General features: G+C 48.2%; 8 protein-coding genes across 8 annotated transcripts; 3 read left to right on the forward strand and 5 right to left on the reverse strand.

Annotated features, from left to right (window-relative positions):
• The first annotated feature begins 1,668 nt into the window (after nucleotides 1-1,668).
• BDV27DRAFT_119264 (uncharacterized protein) lies at nucleotides 1,669-3,235 on the forward strand. The gene is made up of 3 exons (XM_032064824.1): nucleotides 1,669-1,813; nucleotides 1,900-2,143; nucleotides 2,211-3,235. The coding sequence occupies exons 1-3, from the start codon at nucleotides 1,745-1,747 to the stop codon at nucleotides 2,819-2,821; spliced, it is 924 nt and encodes a 307-aa protein (XP_031933686.1). The 5' UTR covers nucleotides 1,669-1,744; the 3' UTR covers nucleotides 2,822-3,235.
• An 819-nt stretch (nucleotides 3,236-4,054) lies between these two features.
• On the forward strand, nucleotides 4,055-5,751 carry BDV27DRAFT_35461 (uncharacterized protein). The gene is made up of 4 exons (XM_032076413.1): nucleotides 4,055-4,472; nucleotides 4,529-4,630; nucleotides 4,682-4,988; nucleotides 5,044-5,751. The coding sequence occupies exons 1-4, from the start codon at nucleotides 4,169-4,171 to the stop codon at nucleotides 5,708-5,710; spliced, it is 1,380 nt and encodes a 459-aa protein (XP_031933687.1). The 5' UTR covers nucleotides 4,055-4,168; the 3' UTR covers nucleotides 5,711-5,751.
• On the reverse strand, nucleotides 5,752-6,923 carry BDV27DRAFT_167498 (NAD(P)-binding protein; the record flags this gene model as incomplete). Its single annotated transcript, XM_032074504.1, has 2 exons — nucleotides 5,752-6,727; nucleotides 6,777-6,923. 2 exons carry the CDS (start codon nucleotides 6,921-6,923, stop codon nucleotides 5,792-5,794), a joined length of 1,083 nt encoding a protein of 360 aa, XP_031933688.1. The 3' UTR covers nucleotides 5,752-5,791.
• An 851-nt stretch (nucleotides 6,924-7,774) lies between these two features.
• Nucleotides 7,775-9,748, reverse strand: BDV27DRAFT_35470 (uncharacterized protein). Its single transcript, XM_032076414.1, has 2 exons — nucleotides 8,960-9,748; nucleotides 7,775-8,904 (listed from the first exon to the last, which is right to left on the reverse strand). Exons 1-2 carry the CDS (start codon nucleotides 9,361-9,363, stop codon nucleotides 8,010-8,012), a joined length of 1,299 nt encoding a protein of 432 aa, XP_031933689.1. The 5' UTR covers nucleotides 9,364-9,748; the 3' UTR covers nucleotides 7,775-8,009.
• A 1,128-nt stretch (nucleotides 9,749-10,876) lies between these two features.
• BDV27DRAFT_167500 (putative beta-hexosaminidase) lies at nucleotides 10,877-12,071 on the reverse strand (the record flags this gene model as incomplete). Its single annotated transcript, XM_032074505.1, has 2 exons — nucleotides 10,877-11,597; nucleotides 11,752-12,071. 2 exons carry the CDS (start codon nucleotides 12,069-12,071, stop codon nucleotides 11,012-11,014), a joined length of 906 nt encoding a protein of 301 aa, XP_031933690.1. The 3' UTR covers nucleotides 10,877-11,011.
• A 1,034-nt stretch (nucleotides 12,072-13,105) lies between these two features.
• On the reverse strand, nucleotides 13,106-15,071 carry BDV27DRAFT_119270 (prion-inhibition and propagation-domain-containing protein). Its single transcript, XM_032064825.1, has 3 exons — nucleotides 14,991-15,071; nucleotides 14,780-14,918; nucleotides 13,106-14,696 (listed from the first exon to the last, which is right to left on the reverse strand). Exons 1-3 carry the CDS (start codon nucleotides 15,001-15,003, stop codon nucleotides 13,127-13,129), a joined length of 1,722 nt encoding a protein of 573 aa, XP_031933691.1. The 5' UTR covers nucleotides 15,004-15,071; the 3' UTR covers nucleotides 13,106-13,126.
• A 957-nt stretch (nucleotides 15,072-16,028) lies between these two features.
• On the forward strand, nucleotides 16,029-20,065 carry BDV27DRAFT_35498 (uncharacterized protein). The gene is made up of 2 exons (XM_032076416.1): nucleotides 16,029-16,593; nucleotides 16,665-20,065. The coding sequence occupies exons 1-2, from the start codon at nucleotides 16,088-16,090 to the stop codon at nucleotides 20,032-20,034; spliced, it is 3,876 nt and encodes a 1,291-aa protein (XP_031933692.1). The 5' UTR covers nucleotides 16,029-16,087; the 3' UTR covers nucleotides 20,035-20,065.
• A 704-nt stretch (nucleotides 20,066-20,769) lies between these two features.
• On the reverse strand, nucleotides 20,770-21,740 carry BDV27DRAFT_35490 (uncharacterized protein). The gene is made up of 2 exons (XM_032076415.1): nucleotides 21,509-21,740; nucleotides 20,770-21,428 (listed from the first exon to the last, which is right to left on the reverse strand). The coding sequence occupies exons 1-2, from the start codon at nucleotides 21,626-21,628 to the stop codon at nucleotides 20,877-20,879; spliced, it is 672 nt and encodes a 223-aa protein (XP_031933693.1). The 5' UTR covers nucleotides 21,629-21,740; the 3' UTR covers nucleotides 20,770-20,876.
• Between the last annotated feature and the right edge of the window lie 2,025 nt (nucleotides 21,741-23,765).

Here is a 23,765-nt window from a genome sequence, read left to right on the forward strand (position 1 = left end):
CTAAGTCGGTTGTAATAGTAGGTTACATTTTAGGCTTCGGAGACTCGAAGTTGTGGAAGACTGTAACAGATTTCACAAATGCGAGTAGCTTTACTGTGACCGGTAGATCTTGTTAAGCTCAAGAACAACAGGAAAACCATGGTCTCTGGCACGTTGAGCAATACGTGGGCGCTAAGACGGCGCGTAGCTGTTAATAATATTCGGCTCTCCCACCCAAGGCAGACGGATGGAGAAAGCAACGTGGGAAAACCGCTTCTGTGCTTGAACTTAAGTGGTTGAACTCAGACGTGCAACACAATACACATGGTTTGACCTGCAAATAATGTACCTCTTCAGTGTTTCAAGATTTCCTGCATATACCTCGCAGACCATGCGCCCACATAGAATCGTCACCCGTGACTTAGCTATCTGGCTGTATGTAGCAGATATTGCAGTCCAAAATATGTTGGGGACAATTGAGGCTGTACTGCTTGGGCACCATCTGTTTGGGAAATATGTCACGTTAGTTATAGCAGTATGGTCAGCCATCTTCCTATAAACCAGTCATCAGCCCGATTAGGGCAGAAACCATAAGGCGTCATGACCAGAAAACCATGAAGTGGCCCCCAGACGTAGCACAGATAAAAATGTGCATTTTAAACTTGCCGATAGGAAAGTGTTCGCTCAGCTCGGTCAAAACTCAGACGGTCTTCATGCAAATGCCAAACCACAAGCAGCCCAAGACACAATTCGGTGATGGAACGACTGAGAGACTTGCCAACGACTTGCTTCCAAGTTGCCAGAGCAAGTTTTATCGCTCCTGATGGAGCAGAAGAACTCGCCTTTTGGCGGTGTTACTGTGCTGTTGGGATCTGGGTGGCAAAGCCGAAGGAGGCAGCCAGCCAACTGAAGAGAGATTATTCTTGGGTATAAGATAGATGTTAAAACTTAGACCGAGAGGTTGAGCGCAGCGGAAAGGCGAAGGTGCATTCTGCCAACAATAATACCCCGATGACATTTGGTTTTGTGGACAGGACCAGCAAACCTGCCTCACCTGAGTGCTGGTTAAACATTCGGGCGCTATTTTCCAAGTATTTACCGGTCCTTCAGTTACTTTACTACCCTGTCAGCATTGTTTCTAAGGCCATCTGCTCTCTATAGAGTACATATGGTTTCTATAAGGATGGGAGTTGCTTACCAATCCACATCTGTACATTAGCGCATTCATTGTAGGGAAACGAAGTTATGGCACTCCAAAGTGGAGCCGGGAGTAAATTGGGCCAACCCAGGCCTTCTAACAGCCAGGAAGGCAAAAGCCCATATACGGAGCCCCATGGAAGGGAGAAGGGTTTTTCCCTTCCCTGTCTAAGAATTTCACTATTTTCACTACAGGCGTTTTGCCTTTTCAGCCCTGGAGTTAAGTCGCACCCGGTTCTGCCGAGAACATGGACACGCCATCCACCGAAACCCGAGAAGTGCTCTATAAATAATACCCCGCGGGGGTTCTGTCAAAGTGGAAGCTGCAACCGACCCGCCCTATCATGTACAATTTGGTGCAATATTCGTAAGTACACCCGCTAAGTTAGGGGGTGGCTATGTAGACTATTTTTGACCCTTTATACGAAGATTCGTGGTAATCGAGACCCACAACGTGAGTCAGTTTGCCCGTACTGGGAGATTAATTAGGCTTGGCATCGGAAGTATAACAAGCAACCAGAATCCTCAATCCATACCGAAAACATACGGTCGAGTGTCCGGGGCCAGAATGACTACTTTGTCGATTTCAGAAGACAATCCCTTTCAGGTGTTGATTGCAGAGTCAAACGATGATCCGGTAACATATCTCATTGATTTTGAAGTCACTCGAGAATACCTATGGCGTGACTGGCACCGAGTTGTAAACTAATTCGGACTCGAAAGGCTCAATTGCAATCGCGCTATGAAACCCATCGCACGAACCGGAATGCACAGCAGAGGGCAAAGATTCTGGCAGAGGACTTCCCAGGCTGGTCTTTAGACGAGATCCTGCGCCGGCTTGATGGCCCTGCCAAAGAGGAAGGTTACCTTGATCCTCGCAACTGCCTCGTCATCTGGGCTAGGCCTCCTCCTCATATCCGAGACATGATCGCCTTTGTTCAAAGCGAATTGAAAGATGTTGCTCCATGTAAGCAGATCGCGCACTGTTTTCAAATCTCAGAGTCAAAATGCACCCACTAACTCAACGCGAATAGCAATTTGGCTGATGCCGCCCGGAAACCTCCACACGACCGTGCTAGAGGTGGCCCATTCTCTGACAGCAGTCCAGATCGAAGAACTTGTCCAAACCTTGAAATCATCGAAGAATGTCACCGAGGCGGACATTACAGGATATCCCCTCAAAAATCAAACCCGACTCTTGAAGCCAATGGTGAGCTTTGACTCTGCAGCATTTGCTCTTAGCTTCGTTCCCGCTGCAGGCGAAGGCCCAGCCGAGGGTTCTGAGGGCCATGGTGACCAGTACACCTATCATCACCTTCGCCGGGACGTTTTCGACTTGGTTCGGCAAACTGCTCTCCCTGTTGCTTCACGGTATATCGTTCCGTCAGCTCACGTTACTATCGCACGATTCATCAATCATGACGGATTTCTTGTTAATCAAGCAGAAGGTGCAGAAGCGATCGATCCTTCCCAAGTGAAATTGCTGGTTGATAAAATTTATCATATCAACGAAACCTTGGCGAGCCAGTATTGGCCAGGGGCTGACGGTAGCTATCCGAAAAAAGGTGAATGGGTTGTTGGAGAGGATCAGGGACTTGTGATACGGAGGGGCCGCGTGTGGTATGGAGGGGGTCAAGATGTATAAACTGCATATTATTTTCCTCTAGCCCTTTCCTATCATCAGAGGATTGGCTTGTGAATACTCCGTAGTCCGGAGTTCTGTCAATTATCCTGTGTCAAGGAAATATCTACTATTCAGGGTAGAAGACCTGTCAACTAGGTAAGGGTACGTAGGCTGAAAGATAAGCAGTAGATATCAGGCAGACAGAAGACTGATTCTTGCCTTCTTCTTTCATTAACACTAGGCTAACTTTATATCCAGAAGAAGCCCCTTATTCTCCTAACAGGATAAGACTGACAAGGAGCTACTATACGCTATTGAAAAGACGACGGATATGTGATCCGTCGTCGCCGTTCGGCCTCCGAGCTGTATATGCACAATGGGCAGGGTATACGATACAGTCATCATGCAGAGTCATTATCGGATCTGTGACATCCTGCCTTAGCTTGTAAGTCAAGGACTGCTATAACTATGTAGTATTAAGTTAGCCAGAATGTAAGTGGCCAGTGTTTCCTCAAAGATCTCACAAATCACTTTCTCTTTCTCGGTCTTCGGTGCGATGTAGGTGTCCTGACCCTGACTGGATATCACAGAGTCTGTCAACAGCTGTGTGGCTCTCTGAGCTAACAGTTGGCGATCTACCTTTAGTCCACCCATTTGGACTTGCCACTTCTATCCAACTTCCAGTTGGTAATAAATATGTAGATCTATACTTCTAGATAATAATATAAGCTTTAGAAGAATAATATATTCTAATATTGTAAATAAATATTATTTAGATTTTTATAGAACTATTATTCTAAATTTAATATAATATTCCTCTTATATTACTTTTAAATTATAATTTAAAGCGTGATACTACGTATAAAATACTTAACTTTATAGTTAGGTATTACCGTATAATATAAATTATATATTCATAGGAAAGTCTAATATCTATACTATTCAGGACCTAATTAAGAGCCTATAACCTATTATAGGCTATTATACTGGGCGTAAGGCCGATAGTAGATCCTAGACCTAGGCCCAAGGCCCAACCTATCGTGGGCCTGGGCTGGGATGGGCCGTGCAGAAGCCTAAGCCTGGTCTCCACTCTAGACCGTTATAGAGCTTATTGAGTGTTAGGATTTCTCGGGGGCTGTCCGAGGTATTTTTCCGGTGCCGGTCTGACACCGTCGCACTAATTTCTGAACCAGTCGCAGCTGTATCCTTCCAGCTTAGCATAAGCCCCAGTCCGGTCAATTTCTTGGCGTAAGCGTTGTGTCAGACTCTGTCCTGCTAATCAGATCTACCCTTCTCAATATCTCCGTCGGCTTTCAGACTATTATAGTGTGGACCACCTGCGGCTGGTACCTTTGACCCAGATCTATTATGGAGAACATGTTTTACTTCATAGATGGACTGCAGCCTGACAGGACGTCCAAGAAGCTGATGCGCCGTCATGTCATGAAGGGTAAAAATGCCGGGAAGAAGATTCACCGAGCCTCAAAAGGGCTATCAAAAGATTCCCATCAGCCAAAAGCTATCAATGATTTAGGCCTTCCTCACTGGCCCTGCAGCGGTAATAGAGGCGTGGATCCGGGTCCAGTCGACAGGAAGTTCGGTGATACAGTCCTCACAAGCTCGTTTCCTATGTTCGAAGTCAACCGATATTCCCTACATATTATCAACCAATGTGAGGGTCTAAACTCTCCGAAATGGCCTCATTAGAGCTGACATTGGCATTATAAGTCTTCGACCTGACCACTGAGCGACTATATCCTGTCAGTCTTGGCTTTTCGTTATGCGAAGTTAAGCTTCTGTGGCTGCGATTGGTGTTCACGGATGAGGCAGGTAAGATTGGTGACACTCGGATGGTTTCACGCACTCTGACATTAATCCTAGCCTACCACTGTAATATCAGTTTAATGGAGGCATGCAATGAAATATACCTGGGATATGGCACTAGCAGCACTAAAGCATTGTATCACCTGTCCCAAGCACTCACCCAGATCCAGAGAAGGCTCGGAACCTGCCATGCTCTCTCAGACTCTACCATAGGGTTGATCATATCACTCATCATGCAGGAGCAAATCAGGGATCAAAGCCCTGATGCTGAGGTGCACGCCAGAGGGTTGCAAAAGATGGTGGAGCTGCGTGGGGGCCTTGGTGACCTCGATAGGAACCTTACCCTTGCCCTGAAAGTCTGCAAGTGAGTGAGAACATCAGGAGATTTTTATCGACTTAGCTAACCTTCTTGAATAAAGAACGGACATCATGCTTTCTTTACAGTATGGAAGGCCGACAATGTTCTTTCGAGACCACATGGCTGAAGTGTGGAATAAGCTTACCACGCTTGGACACCGTCTCGACCACGTTCCAGTCACACCTTGGAATGATTTGCATCCATATCTTAATACTATATGTTCAGACATTATGTACCTTTGTTGTCTCTTGAATTGTGACCCACGCCGACCTATACTTGATTTTTTGGGATTCGAAGAAACCTTTGTCTCAATCTGCTATCGCCTTCTACAGTTTATTCCAATGCAGGATTCTGCCTGTCAAATCGACACGCAAACTGCGTGCCACCTTGGATTGCTCATGTTTACAATGGCTACATTTTTCCAAGTTGGCCAGAAGCAAATTATTGATTTTAAGGCATTGTCTCTGCGCTTCCAGAACTTCCTGGATGGTGACCTGTGCGAGGTCGATGATGGGCTGAGTCTTTGGCTTATAACTCTTGGTGGCATCTGGTGTTCAAAAGACCTAAACCGCGGTTTGGTTGCTTCAAGAATAGGTCTACTGGCTCGACAACAAGGAATTAGCAGCTGGAGCGAGCTACGCGGCTGGCTTGGGAAATTTCCATGGATACACGCTCTACACGACCAACCTGGGCATGAACTATGGAATCAAGTACAACACAGCCACTAGACATTGAGCGTCCAATTCTACCGTACCCATACTTCCGCCTGCATCTTTACAACCTGATTGAAGTCACGCCTAAGGGACTTCTCACCACGTGAAAGCCTGCCCAACCAACTTCTCAGATACATCCCAGAGCTTCTCAGCCTCCTGGCTAGATACTGCAAGAGGATGTGCTTTACCACTAATCTGACAATTATCCAAATACGATCCCCAATTTTCGCACCCGCTTCTGCTTTTTCCTACACCTTGAGCCAGCTTTGGGTCCAACGCAGCGACCAAAGTAGTTGAGGCCCCTGCGCCCAACGTCCTCGGTTTGAAAACGCTCTTTCTCAACTCCGCAAACGCCCCCAGATCTTCCGAGGACATGTTCCGGCCCAGCTCAGTATCTATGACTCCTGGGTGTACCGATAGGGTCAGGATTCCGTACTTCTCGAATAGCCGCTTGTTCGCAGCGATGCCAAAAAGCACATTAGCAACCTTGCTACGGTTGTAGCCATCGAGATGAACATAAGAGGCGTCCTCGATATCTCGGCATCCACACATCGCGAACCAGGTGTAATCAGGCTGTTCTTCCACCGGCAGATCTTTGTTCTTCTTGTCGAAGTTCGTGTCGCTCCATCGCATCCCCGATACCTGGGGCGAAGCAGAGCTTACATTGACGATGCGTGCGGCGCCCATGGGGTTGCTCTCAGCAGCCTTGATCAACTTTGGCATGATCAAGCAGGTGAAGAGCCAATGTCCCAGGTGATTTGTTGCAAAGTGCAGCTCGATATCATCCGGGCTTAATGTGCGTTTTTGAATGCCCATTATTCCTGCACTGTTGACCACAATGTTTATCATGGGCACGTCAACCCAGTTCAGGACCTCCGCAGCTGCGTTCCGAACCGAGTGCTGATTGGAGAGGTCCACTCGGAGACCACGATAGTTCACATCAGGGAACTCAGCTCTGAGGGCATTGATAGATTCTTGGATTTTGACGGGGTTGCGACCGGTAATAATGAGGAGGGAGGGCGATTGAGAGGCCTGGCAAATCAATATGGGTGATGTGTATGAGACTGGTGTGGCAACTTACGAAGGCTTGTGCGGTCGAGAATCCGATACCACCGCGATTGACACCAGTAACTATGATAGTCTTGCCACGGATTCCAGAAGCAAATGCCTCTGCGACCTGGAGGGCTTCAGTCTCCTGGTTGAACTCGGAATATGTCGTAGTAGTCATTATACCTATGTCGTTCGGAAAGAGGAGGGGCAGATAGTCTGTGAAAATACGGGAAACAAATAAACTTGCACTGTTGATTATGATCTTCATTTTCATAAAAAAAGGGAGGATTATTTATATCTTTTTCTGACAGATGGATACCTGATATTTGTTGTATCCATCCATCACCCATGAGTTGTCATTCAGCCAATGAGAGACTTATTACCGATTTTAGGTAAGCTTGTATCACGCTCGGCCAATGAGAGATGTATTGCCTGATCGGGATACGATGACGCTATCTGCCTTAGTCCTACTATTAGTTATCTACTAACTCAGCACTACTTAAGTCACCAGTAGGGTACACAGGCACGGAGTAACATTCAAGCGATACCGCTATTCATATACAATTACCCCTACCCATAGCTACCCTGGGTTGAACTACTCCGTGCACAGTTGGTGATATATTTGCACTGTCGTTCAATACAACCATTGGACATTTCAGCAGACATATAACGATACTTACTCGGCAGTTCTGGCTTCACATAGGAGCTGGAATCTATTGCTGATTCTATATATTTTCCCATCCTGAGAGGTTTAGCAAATATGCCCGTAAGGTGTAGTGGGCAGTGTTTCCCATCCACTTGGCCGTTCCGAAGCCGCATGGTTGAGAGGGAAGCCACCATTCGCTGGTCGTTGTTCTTCATCTTTATCATTTTGATTGTATTGTACTTTGTCATTTTTTATCTTATAATTATTCTATCATATGACTTAAGTAAAAAAAGATAATAACTTAAGTTTACGAGGATACACTAATGGCTACTATTACTACTAGAATAAGATTATAGTTAGCACAAGGTATATTAGAACATTCACTTATATACTGAGTTACTGTTTCTATATATCAATGCATCCTTGTATATATACTCCGTAACCCTATCTGCAGACAAGATCATGGCTATACAACACTTGCCTGCTAGTATATCCCGCATATTATATGTTCTCCTTTGGGACCATATCCAATACAGGACCTTGGCTCTAAGTTAATCGGAGAAAAATAGGTCGAGCCAAAGGATCTTCAAACTTGACTCGCTCCTATACTATATAACCTTAGTCCGTTGTGCCACTTGTTGCCCGTTTCCTCACCTCGTTGGGAGACGGTGCACTGCGCCTCGTGCCCAGGCTAGAGGGCTGCTCGTCATTGGAAGCTTGGGGCGCAAAGGAGTGCTTGGTCGTTCGATTTTCAAAGGCTGATGGCGATCTGCTGGGTGTGGTCGTTACTTCTGTATTGTGGGAAGCACCAGCCACAGCCCCAAAACGACTGCTATAGCGCTTTTCTGTCAAATGGCAAAGAGCATCTTCTGTCATTGAACCAACCAACTGCGCCGAATTGCCAGTAGACGACGCTTTCTTGACATCAAATAGATCGGCTAAAGTAGTTACCACTACTTGGTCGCTGTTATCTTCGGCAACCACTTCCCCAACTTTATATATTTTCTGACGGGACACTTCGCTAGCCACCTTGCACACCTCTAGGCACTGCATCGATATGTTGATGTCTTCTTGTAACCGCTGGCGGTCGTTAGTATCTTTCGGACCATTGCTGAGCAAAAGGATCTCTAGACGTTTGCCAAGTTGTCCAATGATCTCTGTGAAAGTATCCCGGTTTTTATCCAGAGCTTGCCGCGTCAGCAATTGCGCTTCGAAGACCTTTTGCGTGTCATCTTCGGCAGTACTACGAGACGCTCCTTGTAGTATAGACGATCCACGGTTTGTCAATGTTTCGATATAAGATTTTGCATCTTGGCAAATTCGAATGCATTGCTTGGTTACTTCTTTCTCGTCGTTCAGATCTGGGCCTACTCCCGAGGCTTCAGCCGTATCCATAGTAAATCGCGCCAATTTCTCATCAATCCGCTGTAACTGGACCTCAAGGTTATATGCGGTGTCCTGGACCATTTCATTGTATTCTTCAAGAACTTGCTGAGAGATTTTGGTGGTTTGCCTGATAGGAAAGACGTTAGAAGGGTCCGATTTGGGCTGTGGGAATCATAACTAACATGGTAATGGTGCCTAGGCCAACTGAAATTGTTGACTTGTATCCTGCGATAGTGTCTATGAATTCATTGATATCACCTCGCATAAATTCCAGCTTGGCCCAATCGCGAATGCCAGTCTTCGATTTGGCACCGAAGGCTTTCATCGATGCTTCGAATTCACAGCATACCTGGCTGCATCGGGTAACTGGATCTTGCAGAAGGGCCAGCATGGACGTTTCGGACTTGTTCACTTGGGCCAGAGCATCCAAGATACTGGTAAGGTCCTTCAGCTCATCTTGAAGCCTACGCAAAGTCTTGTCACGATCTCTGAAGCGCTTTATAGTTTCAACGAGGGACCTTGCGGATTGGATAGCAACCGTAATGATACCCACCGCCGAGGCAGTGACGCTCAAAGGATCCGCCATGTTCAACCTTTGCTGCAAGATTTGAAATGGGTGCCTTGAGAAATGTTCGCAGCAGGAGTAATGAAGAAGGAAATGCCTCCTGTGGGAGCGAGGGCAGCTGCAAGTTTAAATACCAACTGCATTTATCCCACACAGCATACTAGATTGGTGCGAGTTAAGCGCCGGTGGCTTGATTATGTGAGGGACAGAACCCAGGACCCCACTTATTCTGTATGTATTTGAGTGTGAATCGGATCGTGCAGCGCTTCACAGTTACAGCGATTGCCAAATACCCACCATTAGCAGCACTGTCTTCGCAACCGTGGCTGTCCAGGACGTCTAGGCTTTGTGACGGAGAGATGGTTTGTTGGTTGTGGGGAGGGTAGCAGGTGAGGGGGAATGGCGCTTAACATAGAAATATGAGCCGCAAAGACCGATGGACCAGGCGGTTCTCGTTGCCCACTAGTATTAAGAATAGAAATCACAGTCGCAAAGACACCCAGTCTCTTAGGTCAGCAGACCCACCCGCCGCCCTTCGGCCTGTTCGCCTGCTTAACCCACCACAATACTTTTTGTTTCGAAACAATAGATTTAAAGCTTTGTAAAGCTTTTAGCTACTATTACGATAGCTCTGATATCCTAATATTAGGATATATATTATTTATGTATATAGCATTACTGTAACCCCCCCCCCAACTAAAAAAAAATAAAATAAATAACAAAACAAATACAAATAAAAGTTCGAACATCTTTGTATTGCCGTGTGAGAGTGGCCAGCGGGGGTTGTTTTTCTACTTTTTTTTTTTTTTTCCAGGCTAACCCAGACCCTCCCCGCGGACCACTCGAATATTGAGATATTAATATCTTTCCTTTATATTGAGGCACTGGTTTGGCCTTTGTGATTACAGTGGATTTTACTTTTTCAACTTTGTTCATAAAATGCTAGGGGTCGATTACACCAGCGTATACGTCAGACCAGATTCGATGGAATAACTCATACCTAAAGGTTTAGATATGTTGAATGATTGGGAATATCCAAGCGGAGCAAATCAAAACAAATAAATATAATCAACAAATAAAGAACGCAAGTTGCAGGCGCTCTGCCAAGGTCCGGACTTGGAAGGGGTATAACCTGGTGCGTATCAATGAGAGATGAATCGGGATACTATGGAGTAGTCAGGCTCACTATTTTGGCAGCCCTAGTTTTCCAAGGAGCTTAATCATATGAACTCCCGACAACCTTAGCTTAAACCGAGAGTTTAAAGGTGTTCAGCTCTCACAGATGATCTGAAAGGCTACAGTTTAATGGCCCCTCAGTTATCGCTCTTTGTCGTTTTTTTTTTCCATTCGACTAGGGCATTGTTTCCGGAGGACTCTGCGGATATCATTATGACCAGAGCTACTCGTCGGCATTCAGGTTTACTCCATAGTGTTACAGGCCTTTAACAATAGAATATTTGCGGTGAGAACGCAAACCCTAGAACAGCTATTGATTACTTATATAGATGCGGAAATTTAACTGTGTATAACTCAGACTTTACACCTGAATCGCCAAAACCGGGTGGTCATAGGAACCCAATGAAGCATCATTGGCCCTTTTAGGGGGCATCACCCAGAGAGAGCTAAATAAAGGAGCTTGAATGCCAGAGAACCCCTCCCCAACTATCCATCAATACCTTCTTCGAATCTTCGACGCAGCTCGAATAGGCTCCATAACCCAACTCCGCCGGAAATCCCACGGATCATCCCCCTCCGAGGTAAACCACACCACTTCAAACCCCAGGACATTGCTATGATCCGGAAACCGAAACGCCGACAATTGATCCGCGTCCGCATTGCCGATATAAAACGTGTCCGATTCCGAAACAATCACCCGGTGACCTCTATCCAGCACACCTTGCGTGACCCCATTATGCCAGGTCTGGATGATCCAATCCCTATTGAGGGCGATTCTTTTTCCTGTATCAGTCAGTGCGTCATCCCACATGATCCGAGACTTGTTGGGGCAGAGGTTCCGGAGCCAGTGCAGGAATGACTCGAAGAGTTGGTTGTCGTTGTTGGTGTGCCAGATATAAGCCACCTCGTCGGCGCCGAAGTGGTGGAGTGGGGGGGACTGGAAATATTGGTCGATTGTGGATATTAAATTTGTGATGTGGGAATAGATTTGGGGTTGTGTCTGTGGTCGAATATCCAGTTGGGCTTGGGGGTGTTTGAGGTCTGGTTTGCCGACGATGAGATCTTTTTTCCAAAAGCCCCTGGTACCCGTCACGCATTCAGTCAGGATGTCAGAGAGAAGATAGAAGAGGAGAGAAAGAGAGAGAGAGAGAGAGAGAGAGAGAGAAATCCCAATGTCGGTTAATTAGAAGGGGGTGGGTTGAGGTGGCGTATTTAGATTTTGCAGGAACATACCATATATCACTGTGGCCTGGCATGTCGGTCTCCGGATAAACTAGAATGCCCAACTTCTGTGCATACATAATGACTGTTTGGATGTCTTCGGGGGTGTAGTAGTCGGGGGTATGGCTGTACCGGATGCTCACATCCGTCAATCCCCGATCCGCCGGCCAGAGAAGGGGAAAGCTTTCGGCATCGTAGATATGCCAATGGAAGACGTTGAAGTTGTGTTCGTGGAGCACGGTCAACATATCCAGGATGGCACGGACAGGGAAGAATTTACGGCCAGTGTCAAGCATGAAGCCTCTGTGGGGATAGAGATCGCTGGGTTTCATTCTTGCGTAGGTAATTTTCCAATCAGGTGGGGCAATGTAAGTAGTTACTGAGGTAGAGTGCCTTAAGATTGGGAGTTGCACTGTCAGAATCACTGTGGCAAAAGTATCACCGCCCGTCTCAGGTCCTATGAGATTCTGTACACAACTGGCACAATTCGTAGAAGGAAACCGTATTCCAAGACACCCACGGTGATCAGTACGATCTTTTCGCACCCTGCATCTGTATAGTTCAGTGGGGCGGTGGATCTGCAGGAGAAAGGGTTTTCCGATCAAGCCTGACGATCACCGTACTAGGGTCACGGCCCATGGACCACAGGTGGCGCAAATATGGAATAGTGATGAAATCATAGATTATATGCATTAAATATAAGAAAGTAAATATTGAATGAATCATACAACAGAATTCCAACTGATCAGCACCCCACAATCCACTGTAGAGCCACTCATGCTACCCACTACGCGTTTTCCCCCATTTGATATTATCCTGTTTCCACACCGAGAATAACGGGATCACAATGCTGAAGATAACAATCATGGGAAAGAATGGGACGTAAAATGGGATATACTTTCAATCACTACATACCACGCATAGGAGCACCGGCAACAGCGAAAAGCCCAGTAAAATTGCCCACGCGTAGTCGGTCAGCAAGATCGAAATCACCGCGACAACGACACCGGCCGGCAGGGCGAGCGGGAGGATGAATACCATGAAGAGCTCACAGCCGAGGACAAACATGAGCCGGATGTGGGCCCAGACGGAGGCGGCAAAAGTATGTGATACTAGACCCTGTAACCGTCGAGAGTGCCCCTTCGGGTCTTGAAGGATCACAATTCACCGCAACGACCGTCTTCTGCCCTTTGATATGGAAGAGAAGCTGGTGAAGTTGCGATGTGACTAGGACTTAGGACTGCCCAAGTCTTTAATTTCCGACAAAACGCTTCATAAGTACGCTAGGGACAAAGTTCGTTATGCTTCTCGTATAGATGTGCCAATGCAAAAGGGGACCGAGCACTGCATGTAGGTTAATTTTCCTAAAGGGAACTATGTATGTCTATCAAGCATGGCAATCCTCTAGTACACGCACAACATTGCGGGAAAACGACTCGGAAAGCCTCTTATCCTCATCATCACCCACCTTGAGTCTCGTCCTATCCAAACAACTTGCTACCGCATCCCGATACTGTTCCCCCATATAATAACCCAACATCGGAACCAATCGCCGTTGGATATCTTGCGCGAACCCCCTCTCATCTAACCCCCGCCTCCGAAGCGAGGAGATCCTCTTCCACAGCCCAATCTCAATCAGCACAATTCCCAGGCTATAGAAGTCGTATGACCTTCTATACTTGTGATTAGGGTGCAGCGGCGTTTGATAGTCTGGATGCTGATAGAGACGGTCGATGTCGTTTTCGTTCGTGACCTCCGACACCTCGCGGGGATCGTCTACGCGGGCGTACCCGAACCCGCTCAGATACGGTCGCTCAATAGAGTCCTCAGCCTCGCCATCGGGTAGCAGACAGAGGATGTTCGAGGAGTTTATGTTGTGGTGGAGCCATCCGGCGGCGTGGATGCTGGATACAGAGCTTGCTAGGAGCGCAGCGAGACGGAAACGGGCTTCGAGGCAGAAACAGACTGGGACTTTGTTGTCCGCTGCTGTGCGGAGGAACGAATATAGTGTCTCTACCCGAGGAAGCGGCGGGGCAGGAATCCTAGCCGGGACTGTAAATTCCGGGAGTGCGAAGATGAGGCCATATTGATGGTCTTGCCCGGGAGTTGTGAAGAATCCTAGGCAATCGAGCACGCGATATTTGCTCGGTTTGGGGGCCACCTGAAGAAGGGCGATGAGATCCATCAAGCGCCGTTCGAGAGTGCTGATGATCCGGGGGTCCGGGTCCGTGAGGGTTTTCAATTCAACTAGGACGTGTGTGGTCGTCCCATCCTTTTGCTGGATTTGAGCCAAGGTGCGGTTTTGCTTGGTTGGGCCCCGTGATTCGAGGTTATTGAATGGAATTTTTATAGGCTTAGGCAACTCATTGCCGGGTGTGGGGGACGTTGACCGCTGCTGTAGCAGGTGCAATTGCTTGAACCTCGCAGCCGCCGCGTAATCCTTATCCACCCACTCTGAATGGTTGGAGATCAACTGCAGCCGATCATTGTCACTGGGTTGCTCTAGCTGGAGAGCGCGATGATATGCACTCCTGCGAGAGGGTGGGAGAATGTCGCAGAGAGCCGCATTGAAGTCTGAAAGACTGCCGATAAAGTCGTTGAATCTCTTCTTGTCGCGCACAGCCCATTTCACCTTTGCCATCTTGCTGATACGCTTCTGGAATTCCGGCAGCGACTCTGCTCGTTTCTGGATCAACGCGCTCGCTACCTGTAACGCCGACCCTTCACGGAGCGAGACGTCATGGTCCGGCTCAAGGTCCTCGACTTTCTTGTCTCCAGCGGGGTGTATGCAGAGTCCATATTTCTTTTCCAAGTCCTCCCTCTTGGTAAGTAAATTGGACATCTGGGCCAGGATATCCACGATGAGGCTCTTGATCATCGAATTTCCCTGGCAAATGACGTCGAACTCCTGCGTATCATTGCTGGCTAAACCGACCTGCACGGTCCAGTTGTCGAATCTATATCGTGCCAGAAGATAAATGACATGCCTATATACGTGGATGTATATATAAAAATACATGCATCAGGGGAGAGGACTAACTTCTGCTGTTCAATTCTGAACCATATCTGTGCTGTCTGGACTCCCTCGACGGCTCCTCGTGCCTCGACGATCACCTCGTATCCTTGCCGGATGGTATCGCACAGCGCCAAGGCCAGACCGACGACACCAATAGCAAGACCTGAAAAGCAAATGGAAAGGTCAACCTGTTAGTGCTAAGGATGACCCATAACCAAGGTATTCGGAGACGCACCAGCAGCCTCCATTTATGGGTAGCTTTAGGGGCCTAGATAATGAGCAATAAAACTTTCGTTCCTGAGTAAGTCTCTGGAGGAAGCGGGGGTGAACAATCTAAAGATTCAGCGAGGGTCATAATAAATAAATCTAAAATTGAAACTTTTGGTTGGATGGATCCAAAGCACTGCCCCCCTTCCCGATTGCCGGGACAAGGCTGACGGGGGAGGCTGAATTTCGCGCTAGAACACATCACAAACCACGGCTCCGTGCGAGTTGTGATGGGAGACCGCACTATCTCTTTCGAATTTGTGTACCCTATTATTTACTTAGTTTGGATACTTTGGAGGAGATAATATGTCCGTCCGTTTTCTCGGACTTTAGTGGCAATCAACATTCACCATGCCGACGATCGAACTCAGCGATCTCCCTGACGAAACAACCCAGCCGCAGCTGCAGTGGTTGGAGTGGTCGATACCCAACCATCACCAGTCTAATGCATTTGATTTCCTGCAATTTATAAATCTGCTATGGAGGACAGAAACCCCCATTCTCAACCCCTGTCTACTCGACTCCAGCGCTGCGATAGCGGCGAGTGGCACGTTGGGTCGGGGTGGTCAATTCGTCGTTGACCGTGTTTACGACAACCAAAGGTACAAACCCCACGGCAACGGGTGAGAGGAATCATGTCTAACTCGACGGGGCATCAGATATCCCAACCAAAGTGAAGAATCAATTCAGCCCTGTGTGGTCTACAAACGTGTGTTGACAAGTGCCCCCCACCATGAGGGCCACAACCACGAAGAGACTATTAACCTGGCGTCCTTCATTCGTGAGGTCACGGTGCTCAGTCGACTAAGCCATCATCCAAGTATCGTGCTGTTGATCGGAGTTGCATGGGAGAAGACGCAGGCCGGGGCCATTCTCCCTGTTCTCGTTCTAGAACACGCACCATTTGGCTCGCTCGCAGACTTTCTTTCGCAGAGATCTGGGCCTGCCATGCCCGACATGACACAGAAACGTCGGTTCTGTGCAGATATTGCGGGCGGGCTTGCGGCTATTCATGAACAGGGCTTCATATGGGGAGATTGCAAGCCCGAAAATGTTTTGATCCTGATGGATATCGAGAGGGATAATTGTCTGCGCGCGAAACTCAGCGATTTCGGGGCGTGTATTACGGCTCCGAGCCCAACATCCGGCTTTCGGGGGGTTTCGTATCCCTGGACGGCTCCGGAGGCTGCGGCGGCGAGAGGGTTTGACGAACTGGCGCACGCAGAGATGTTTTCTCTGGGTCTCGTTTTATGGGCAATTGCCATGGATGGGCGACAGTTTGACTGCAAGTACTGGGGTCGAGATCCCGAGAGGGAGAGGCAAAATGTGGATATAGAGGAGATTGAACGTATTAAGGCAGGCGGGAACGGGCCGGATGGGCTCTTGGAGATCGCCGTGACTTCTCTACAAAGCTACCTACGAGGCTTCGATGAGACGTATACCCCGCTGGCACCATATAAGGACATTGAGGTATTTGCAGACACTTTGAAAGTTACCATTGTGTCTCATCCTGCCCGACGGGAGAAAAGTGCAGATGTTCTGGTGGCAGCATTTTCATCCGAAAGCTCCAGGTCAGCATTCTCTATTCTGGTTCTAGCATATCCAAAGCGCTTGGGTTTCATAAAATTCTAACTTTGACTAGAGTATCAAAGCCAAAAGGCACAGCAAATTCCGCCGAATTCTCGGGGGAAATCGATCTGGCATACCTATCTTCCACGTACGGGCCAGGTACGAAGCTTGACGTAGTCGCTTCGCTAATTTTCCAGAATATCTGTAAACTCGGGAAGGAGATCCAGTTTGCGCCTTCTCTGTTCCATGCAAGCCTATCTAGTCTGGTAGGATTCGGAACGGACGTTGACTACTCGTTGGCGCAAGAGCTGATGAAACAAGCAGCATCAGCGGGGTTGAAGAGGGCACAGGGTTTACATGCCGCAGTATTAGCTATTGAGAATAGCCAAACACCTACGGAGCAAGAAGATTTTCAGGAGGCCAGAAGTGCGACAAGTCAAGATGACCTTATGTTCTTCGATGATCTTGGGCTGGAGGATCAGGAAGAGCCGGGGACAGAACGGGAGCAGGACTCAATATCGGAACCGAGGAGTGATGATGACATACAGAAAGAGTGGCTCATCGAAGCGGCGGCTGCAGGATCATGGGTTGCATGTAAACTAATGGCCGAGAGTGACCCAGCCGGTCTCCTACGCCTTCGCAGTCGTTCTAAGCATCGATTTGGGTGTCACAGGGGAATACCCAATCTGTGTAGTGACAGAGAGGAGACTTGTGAATGCGACGAGGAAAGCGCGGTCGGCAGTGATTGGACCAAAATAACAGAAAGGAATCAACTTGGGGAGACGCCTCTCATCTATGCCATGAGAACCGGGAACTTGGACGCTGTGGTAATGCTACTACCGGCGGTAACAGATCCGACCGTGACCGATGATCGAGGTGTGACAGCATTACATTGGCTCGTGTCAATGTCTGAGGAGAGTTTGCATCACATACAGCCGCTTCTTACGGCAATTCCTCTTGATATTCAGAGTCAAGTGGCTGTGGAAGATCCCAGATATTATGGCACCAGATTTGAACCCGGAACTCCCTTGGACTGGGCCGTCGATGGCAAGAATATTAGTGCAGTCCGCATGCTCCTTGAATTGGGCGCAGATCCAGCACTGGAGCCCAAAACGCGTCCATCTGCACTCCACCGTGCCGCCGCGTGCCACGACATTGAAACCTGTCGAATTATCCTTTCACAAAGGCCCGATTCAAGAATCGATGTGTTTGACAGGCACGGGCAGTCACCCTTATCCTCTGCTCTCCAGCCACACTTTGCGCTTGAACGACGCTTACTGCACCTCGCCCCGGGGAGGATGATCCTGCAGGAGTTGATCGACTTATTCGCCACCAATGGAGCAGACATCAGCTTCGTCAATCAATCCGGAGAGAATATGCTGTATTGTGCGGTCCGTGAGGGCTTTCTTGAAGGAGTTGAGACAGTCTTGGGCTGGAGCACTGAACAACTGGCGATAAAGTCTCTGATAACAATACGAACTGGTCCCAATCGTTGGTCGAGCCTTCGCCGGGCGCTGTATGCAACAGATATAAAAATTATCAAAGCTATTTTCCGTTGTTTAGCTCCCGAGGAACTGTACGAAATCTTGGAGGGTGATCGATCCCCAGATGGATTGACTCTACTGCACGAGCTTGCCTTCCTACCTGAATCGACGGCCCTTGACATTGCTCGTCTCGTTGTCTCCAAACTCAACGAGAGCAACAGAAGTCTACAAGGCTGCGTTGAAATGCCCCGCATGTCGGATAGAGGCAGTAGGCCCAACCTTACAGCTTTCCAGCTAGCCGTGCTCTGTCGGAAGTCGGAGTTGGCAGACTATTTTGTCAAGTACGGCGCCGATCCGTTAGCGGGAGTTCAGAAGCAACGCTTTCTTGGATCGCTCATCTCCTATCTGAGGTACCAGGCCGATGTACCCAGCGGGTGGCTTCTTCATGTCCGCGACGATAAGGTTCCTAACACTCTCCGACGATTCCCACATCCGGTCCTGGCAGGTGACGCCGTGGGGTATCTCCTTCGGCACGAAACGATATGGTGGCAGGGCCGAGCTACGTTCGACAATGATCCGGACCATGATCCAATGATCGCTTGGCGTCCTGGGGTCTCCACGAGTATTTGGATTGCTTACAATACGATCCAAGGCCGTGGTAGCATGGTAAACGACAGTTACCAACGTGCAATCGAAATGTATGGGACTTCCGGTCACCTTGATACCAACACTCTAGTCTTCCGTCATCGATCCCGCCATGTACGGGACTATAAGTCGTTCCTTATTTGTTATCAGCATGATCCGCAGAAGGAATCCTCTCGCCGTCATCCGTATATCACTGCCCTCGAGTTGGCGTTCGACGTAGCTGTGACTTGTCCCTATCGGGTTCACGGTGAGAAGCTTTTTTGCAAAGTACTAGAGACTTATAACGGACCAACACATTGTAACTTTCCCTACTATCATTACTTTCCCTGGGGCCGCTCCCCCATGCGGAATCTAAGTCGCCGGAACACCTTGCTACATCAGGCGATCCGTCTCCAAAAGCCGTCTCTCGTAAGCGCGTTACTGGAGAACGGGGCTGACTGGGACATGCCAACCCTCAGTTGGCAAACACCGCTACGCCTCGCGAATATAATGAATACCTCACTGTCTCCGGATGATCAAACGAATCGAGGAACATTCCTGCAGCGCCTGAATCCTTCTGTGCCACCGGTCGCCATGCAACTTGCTCCGGAGGAAGCGGAGAGCGAAGCCCAATCCCCTACTCGATCGATCCAATGCTTACTAGAAACTCACGCAATGCGGTATTCCAGGCAGCGTAACTGGGCTTTTATCAAGGCATTCCGCGAGGTCCACTGGCCCTGGAATGAATATGAAACTGACCAGCTCGGGGTCCGATTCATCTTCTTCTACGTCTCCCTCCTCAGTCTGTTTTTTCTCATCATCTCCGCCCCACTTTATATTCTCTACGTATACAAATCGTGGATAACATTCATCGAGTTTTCGGACGCCAGAGACGCAGTTACATCGCTGCTTATTGTCGCCGATTGCGTGATGCTCGCGATCCACAATGGCCTCAATCCACAAGAAGCATGCCTCACTAAGTCGGGCAGCGGAGTACATGCGCTCACGGAGTACATGTTTCCGCCGCTAGAGCAGGTGAGTAACATGAGCATCGCCACGGCCAATATTGTTGAGTCATGTTTCAATGGTACTCTCCCCGATCGACTGCAGAACACGACCTGTCTGGGAGACTACACGGCAATGGCAACACATGGTCTAGATAACCTTATTCCCGGGTGTAGCGACCATATTCCAAAATGGATGGACCTAATGGCAACCTTTGACGCGGCGGACAAGGCTCTTAACGCGAAGATGCAGGCATATTTGCTGAAAGAGTGCAAGTGTCAATGTGGTTGGAGGGGCACGCCATATCATCACAAGTGGGACAACTACTGAAGGCCGTTCCCATAGCTGGTCCCATATGAGTGTATTGCTTACTTATATTGACAATATGTTGTTATTCTGGTACTGCCTGATTGTAAATAATTTTCGTAGATACGACGAACGCCCAGATAGGGAAAACCACCGGTGCAGTCACAGTAACCACCATGAGCGGCCCGTTGACGGTAGGGCCACCGAGGATGTACGCGCCCCTTAAAAGGGTCTTGATCTCGTCGCGCATCGCCGATCGGTTCAGGGCAGGCCATAATGCAGCGCTGACGAGAATTAGAAACAGAATCATCGCCATCCCAGCATGAAACACCATGCGAAATACTCGGACCATATGATGGGCTGTCAATCGGAGCCGTATAAATCCCAAACCTGAAAATGTAGGCCACAGATTCCCTCTAGAACCGGTGATGCGGGCGTAACCGACAATGCTTGCTTCGGTGCGAGACAATTCCTGGGCGTGGCTACGAGCAACGAGAACGAGCGAGGGAACGACAAGAACCAGCGCCAAACCCGCCCACGTTATCCCCGTATGAAGAATGGCACTCCGTACGGTTGGATCTTGGAATATTTCGGCCGGATCTGCACCCTCTATATATAAGATGAAATTCATCGGTAGATGTTTCCGTAGCATGATATGGGGAATGAGATAGGCTACATTCCTGCAAATGATGTGAATGGCAATGGGCAGCACGGGGTCTTCTTTATCAGCCCGACGCAAATGGGAAGCGTCCCAGGTCGATAATGCAACCTTCTTGCCCCATCCCGTAGACACCGCGAGAATGCGCCTTCAATAGCTAGAGTTCAGTTCCAAGAGTGCTAGAGCTTCAAAGCAAGCCCGGTTAGACTTACAAACTATGATCAACAAAATTTCCCCGCATCCAGATGGAGACCAGTAAGTCCGACAGAATCGTTGTGCTGCAGAGAATGGTATCGCAGACAAAGGGTGACTTGGAGTCGGCACCCGATAGCCAAACGGGGAAATAAATGATGACCCAGAGGCCCGTGCCGCAGACTCCGACGAGGAATCTACGAACGCACACCCACCAAATAACATGGGTTCCGGCCGCACGAAGCATCCAAAAACTCTGCCCGGACATGTACCGCAGTTGGGCAACACACGTGCTCAAACTCGCTGTAACCAGCCCGTTGTCGTTCGGGCCGTACAAAAACAACTCTCGGCCAATAGAGAAAGCGCCATAGAGTTTTGAGGCGATAAATTCCCTTGCAATTGCACCGCGAGAGACCGGTCTAAGGGGTGGGGGAATAGCCCATCTCGAGTCCTCGTCATCTGGCAGTGCGATCGGGCCCAGTCGTGTGTCGGAGTCGGCTTTCTGGTAGGCTACCGGCAGCTCCTCCACGGAGCTAAGAAAAACAACGAGGCGAAGAAAATAAAACACCTGTTCAGCCTCATTAACCCCGGGGTGATGCTATAGAGAGACTATAGGAAATAAATATTTAAGTGTTGGGTAGGACATACCATGTAAATCCCGGTGCCAGCCAAGCCGTAAAGTGCGCAGACACGAAACGCCTCGGGCAGTAGAATTGGCTTGGCGGGCGTTTTTGGTGGGGGATCTGGACATTTCTCGTACAGTGACATGGTCCTTTTATGTTTTCTCTCCTCTCCAGGGTCCAGAGATATCAGCTACGCTCTGGTGGTAATGCGCAATGAGGCCAGCGAATGCTTTTTAGTGATGATGGGGTAGTGAAACGAATCTCAACAAGGCGGCATTTCTTTAGAAGGCTGGAAAAAAAAAAAAAATAAATAAAAAAAGGACAAAGCACAGCCTCCCCATATCAGCTGATCGTCATTGCAGCCCCATAGCCTCGAGATGTAGTATTGACGAGAAGTGGAAGTTTTCTGAACTATTCCCCTATATTTTACTTGGAGAATCAGGAATACACCATTGAAATTTTCCTCTGAGATAATCCTTTCAGCAGGTGGATTGGGTACTTCTCCAGCCTTCATATTCCACGTTGAGGGATCCTGGTAGCGACTACTAGTATATTTTTTCACTTATGAATATTTGTGACTCGTAAACAGATATGTTCATAAATATGATAAATACTCTGGCATTTTTAGCGTTAGAGTAGTTCGAATATCATCATTAAAGCGACGCGTACCAGTTCATTCGGAAAACTCTTCGGCATCTACAGCATCTTGGGGGAGTCATTCCATACCAGTTTCTTCAATTCCCTCCTATGATTCACACCCACCCAGGTGTTGACTGCGGTGAAGCCACATTCCAGGAGATTGATAGTGAGGTGGATGACTGCCAGGCAATGCCTCCTGTTGTATGTATCTTTCTCCCTTTCTTTCTTTTTTCTTTTATTTTTTTTTTTTTTTTTTTCTAATAAAATTACTAGAACTCGTTCCAGTGCTTAATCCATGCCATGCAACTCACAATCAGCACATTAGAAGGGACAAAAGTCCCAAACCTCCTCATATCCATTCAAACTACCCCAGAGAATATTTCGTGAGGCAAATCAGAAATAACTGGCACATACAGACATGTTTAAATAACTTTACACAAATTTTCAGCCCAGTCATGATCTTCAACTGAGAGTGACGGGCCGCCGTAGTCCCTAATAAACATCAAAGGCCCTTCCCATCTAACCTTACTCATCGACCCGACAGATCCCCAAAACCGGCCCATAGACAAAAGGTTCCTCAGTTACACGCCCAGGCATATTCATCTTTATAGTCGATATAAAGACTCTTAGAACTCTGACCCATCTTCGCAACCAAGGGTGCACAGGCAAAGTTGCTGATATAGATCGGTCCCGCATACTGGCTAAATGTACCGACATCCTTGTCGCAGTGTTCCCCTTTCCAATCGCACACGCCCAGGTACATGTATTGCGCCTTTCCGACATTGTTGTCCAGGATGGCGCAACCCTTATCCTTGCCAATGTAGGTGTAGAGTGTGCCTAGTCTTTGCTTGGGATCTGTGCCTTTTGGAAGAGGAATTGCTTGGTTCAGTTCGTATCCTGATCCGCAGATGGTGGCTGCTCGGGCTGCTAGGTTGGCTTCGTTTGCTTCTCGGGTGTCTAGGCCTTCGGCGAGGGTTAGGGTGGTTGTGGAGAGGAGAGTGATGATGTTGAGGAGCTTCATTTTGGTTTGGAGGGGTAGTTTGAATTAGACGGTTATGTGAAGTTGCTTGGGAAGATAGTGGGCCATGGTGGGGGTGTGACGAGTTTATATTCGAAAAGACTGTCGCATAAGGCTGGGGCTCATGTGTCATGAAGTCCAAGAATAGCGGGCATATTAAGCTATACGAAGTGATCTACAGGGCTTTGGGGTCACTCCATGGCAAACACGAGGGTTGAAAGTGCCCTATCTGGACTTAGCAGAGTCTCAATAGTCTGTGATTGGATAATGACGTGAAAAAGATGGGGCATGTCACAGGACAATGAGTATTATTGGATAGGACTTTCTTTCATGGGGAAGGAAGTGGGTCAGTTATGCTGTCCTTAATTTGTTATACGAGAAGAGAGGCTCGTATTGATGAATTGGTATATCACTAGGGGGTTGGTACATATTGTACATAAGGGGCCAAAAGGCTTTCAACACACCACATATCATCAGAGTCCGGTCGTTTGGACGAGACATCAGGGAGACACGATTCGTAAAGACCGCATTGTTGGTGAAGTATAGGCTTGGATTACTCCTGTCCAGGAAAACCGCGATTCTGGCCTTATTAGCCAATTGATACACGATAGCACCGAGAATAGAC

Source organism: Aspergillus caelatus (genome assembly GCF_009193585.1).
Source record: "Aspergillus caelatus strain CBS 763.97 unplaced genomic scaffold BDV27scaffold_2, whole genome shotgun sequence".
Taxonomy (NCBI): Eukaryota; Fungi; Ascomycota; class Eurotiomycetes; order Eurotiales; family Aspergillaceae; genus Aspergillus; species Aspergillus caelatus.

What these genes read in the sequence shown, in the direction of transcription:
- BDV27DRAFT_119264 (XM_032064824.1), top strand. Translation starts at nt 1,745, where the DNA reads ATGACTACTTTGTCGATTTCAGAAGACAATCCCTTTCAGGTGTTGATT. An exon ending in CAGAGTCAAACGATGATCCG is followed by an intron (nt 1,814 to 1,899) that starts GTAACATATCTC and finishes CGGACTCGAAAG; the next exon opens with GCTCAATTGCAATCGCGCTA. An exon ending in ATTGAAAGATGTTGCTCCAT is followed by an intron (nt 2,144 to 2,210) that starts GTAAGCAGATCG and finishes CAACGCGAATAG; the next exon opens with CAATTTGGCTGATGCCGCCC.
- BDV27DRAFT_35461 (XM_032076413.1), top strand. Translation starts at nt 4,169, where the DNA reads ATGGAGAACATGTTTTACTTCATAGATGGACTGCAGCCTGACAGGACG. An exon ending in CCTACATATTATCAACCAAT is followed by an intron (nt 4,473 to 4,528) that starts GTGAGGGTCTAA and finishes TGGCATTATAAG; the next exon opens with TCTTCGACCTGACCACTGAG. An exon ending in CTTGCCCTGAAAGTCTGCAA is followed by an intron (nt 4,989 to 5,043) that starts GTGAGTGAGAAC and finishes TCTTGAATAAAG; the next exon opens with AACGGACATCATGCTTTCTT.
- BDV27DRAFT_35470 (XM_032076414.1), bottom strand. Translation starts at nt 9,363, where the DNA reads ATGGCGGATCCTTTGAGCGTCACTGCCTCGGCGGTGGGTATCATTACG. An exon ending in GGCCTAGGCACCATTACCAT is followed by an intron (nt 8,905 to 8,959) that starts GTTAGTTATGAT and finishes CTTTCCTATCAG; the next exon opens with GCAAACCACCAAAATCTCTC.
- BDV27DRAFT_119270 (XM_032064825.1), bottom strand. An exon ending in TTCAGAATTGAACAGCAGAA is followed by an intron (nt 14,697 to 14,779) that starts GTTAGTCCTCTC and finishes GGCACGATATAG; the next exon opens with ATTCGACAACTGGACCGTGC.
- BDV27DRAFT_35498 (XM_032076416.1), top strand. Translation starts at nt 16,088, where the DNA reads ATGGATATCGAGAGGGATAATTGTCTGCGCGCGAAACTCAGCGATTTC. An exon ending in TTTTCATCCGAAAGCTCCAG is followed by an intron (nt 16,594 to 16,664) that starts GTCAGCATTCTC and finishes AACTTTGACTAG; the next exon opens with AGTATCAAAGCCAAAAGGCA.
- BDV27DRAFT_35490 (XM_032076415.1), bottom strand. Translation starts at nt 21,628, where the DNA reads ATGTCACTGTACGAGAAATGTCCAGATCCCCCACCAAAAACGCCCGCC. An exon ending in CTGGCACCGGGATTTACATG is followed by an intron (nt 21,429 to 21,508) that starts GTATGTCCTACC and finishes GAGGCTGAACAG; the next exon opens with GTGTTTTATTTTCTTCGCCT.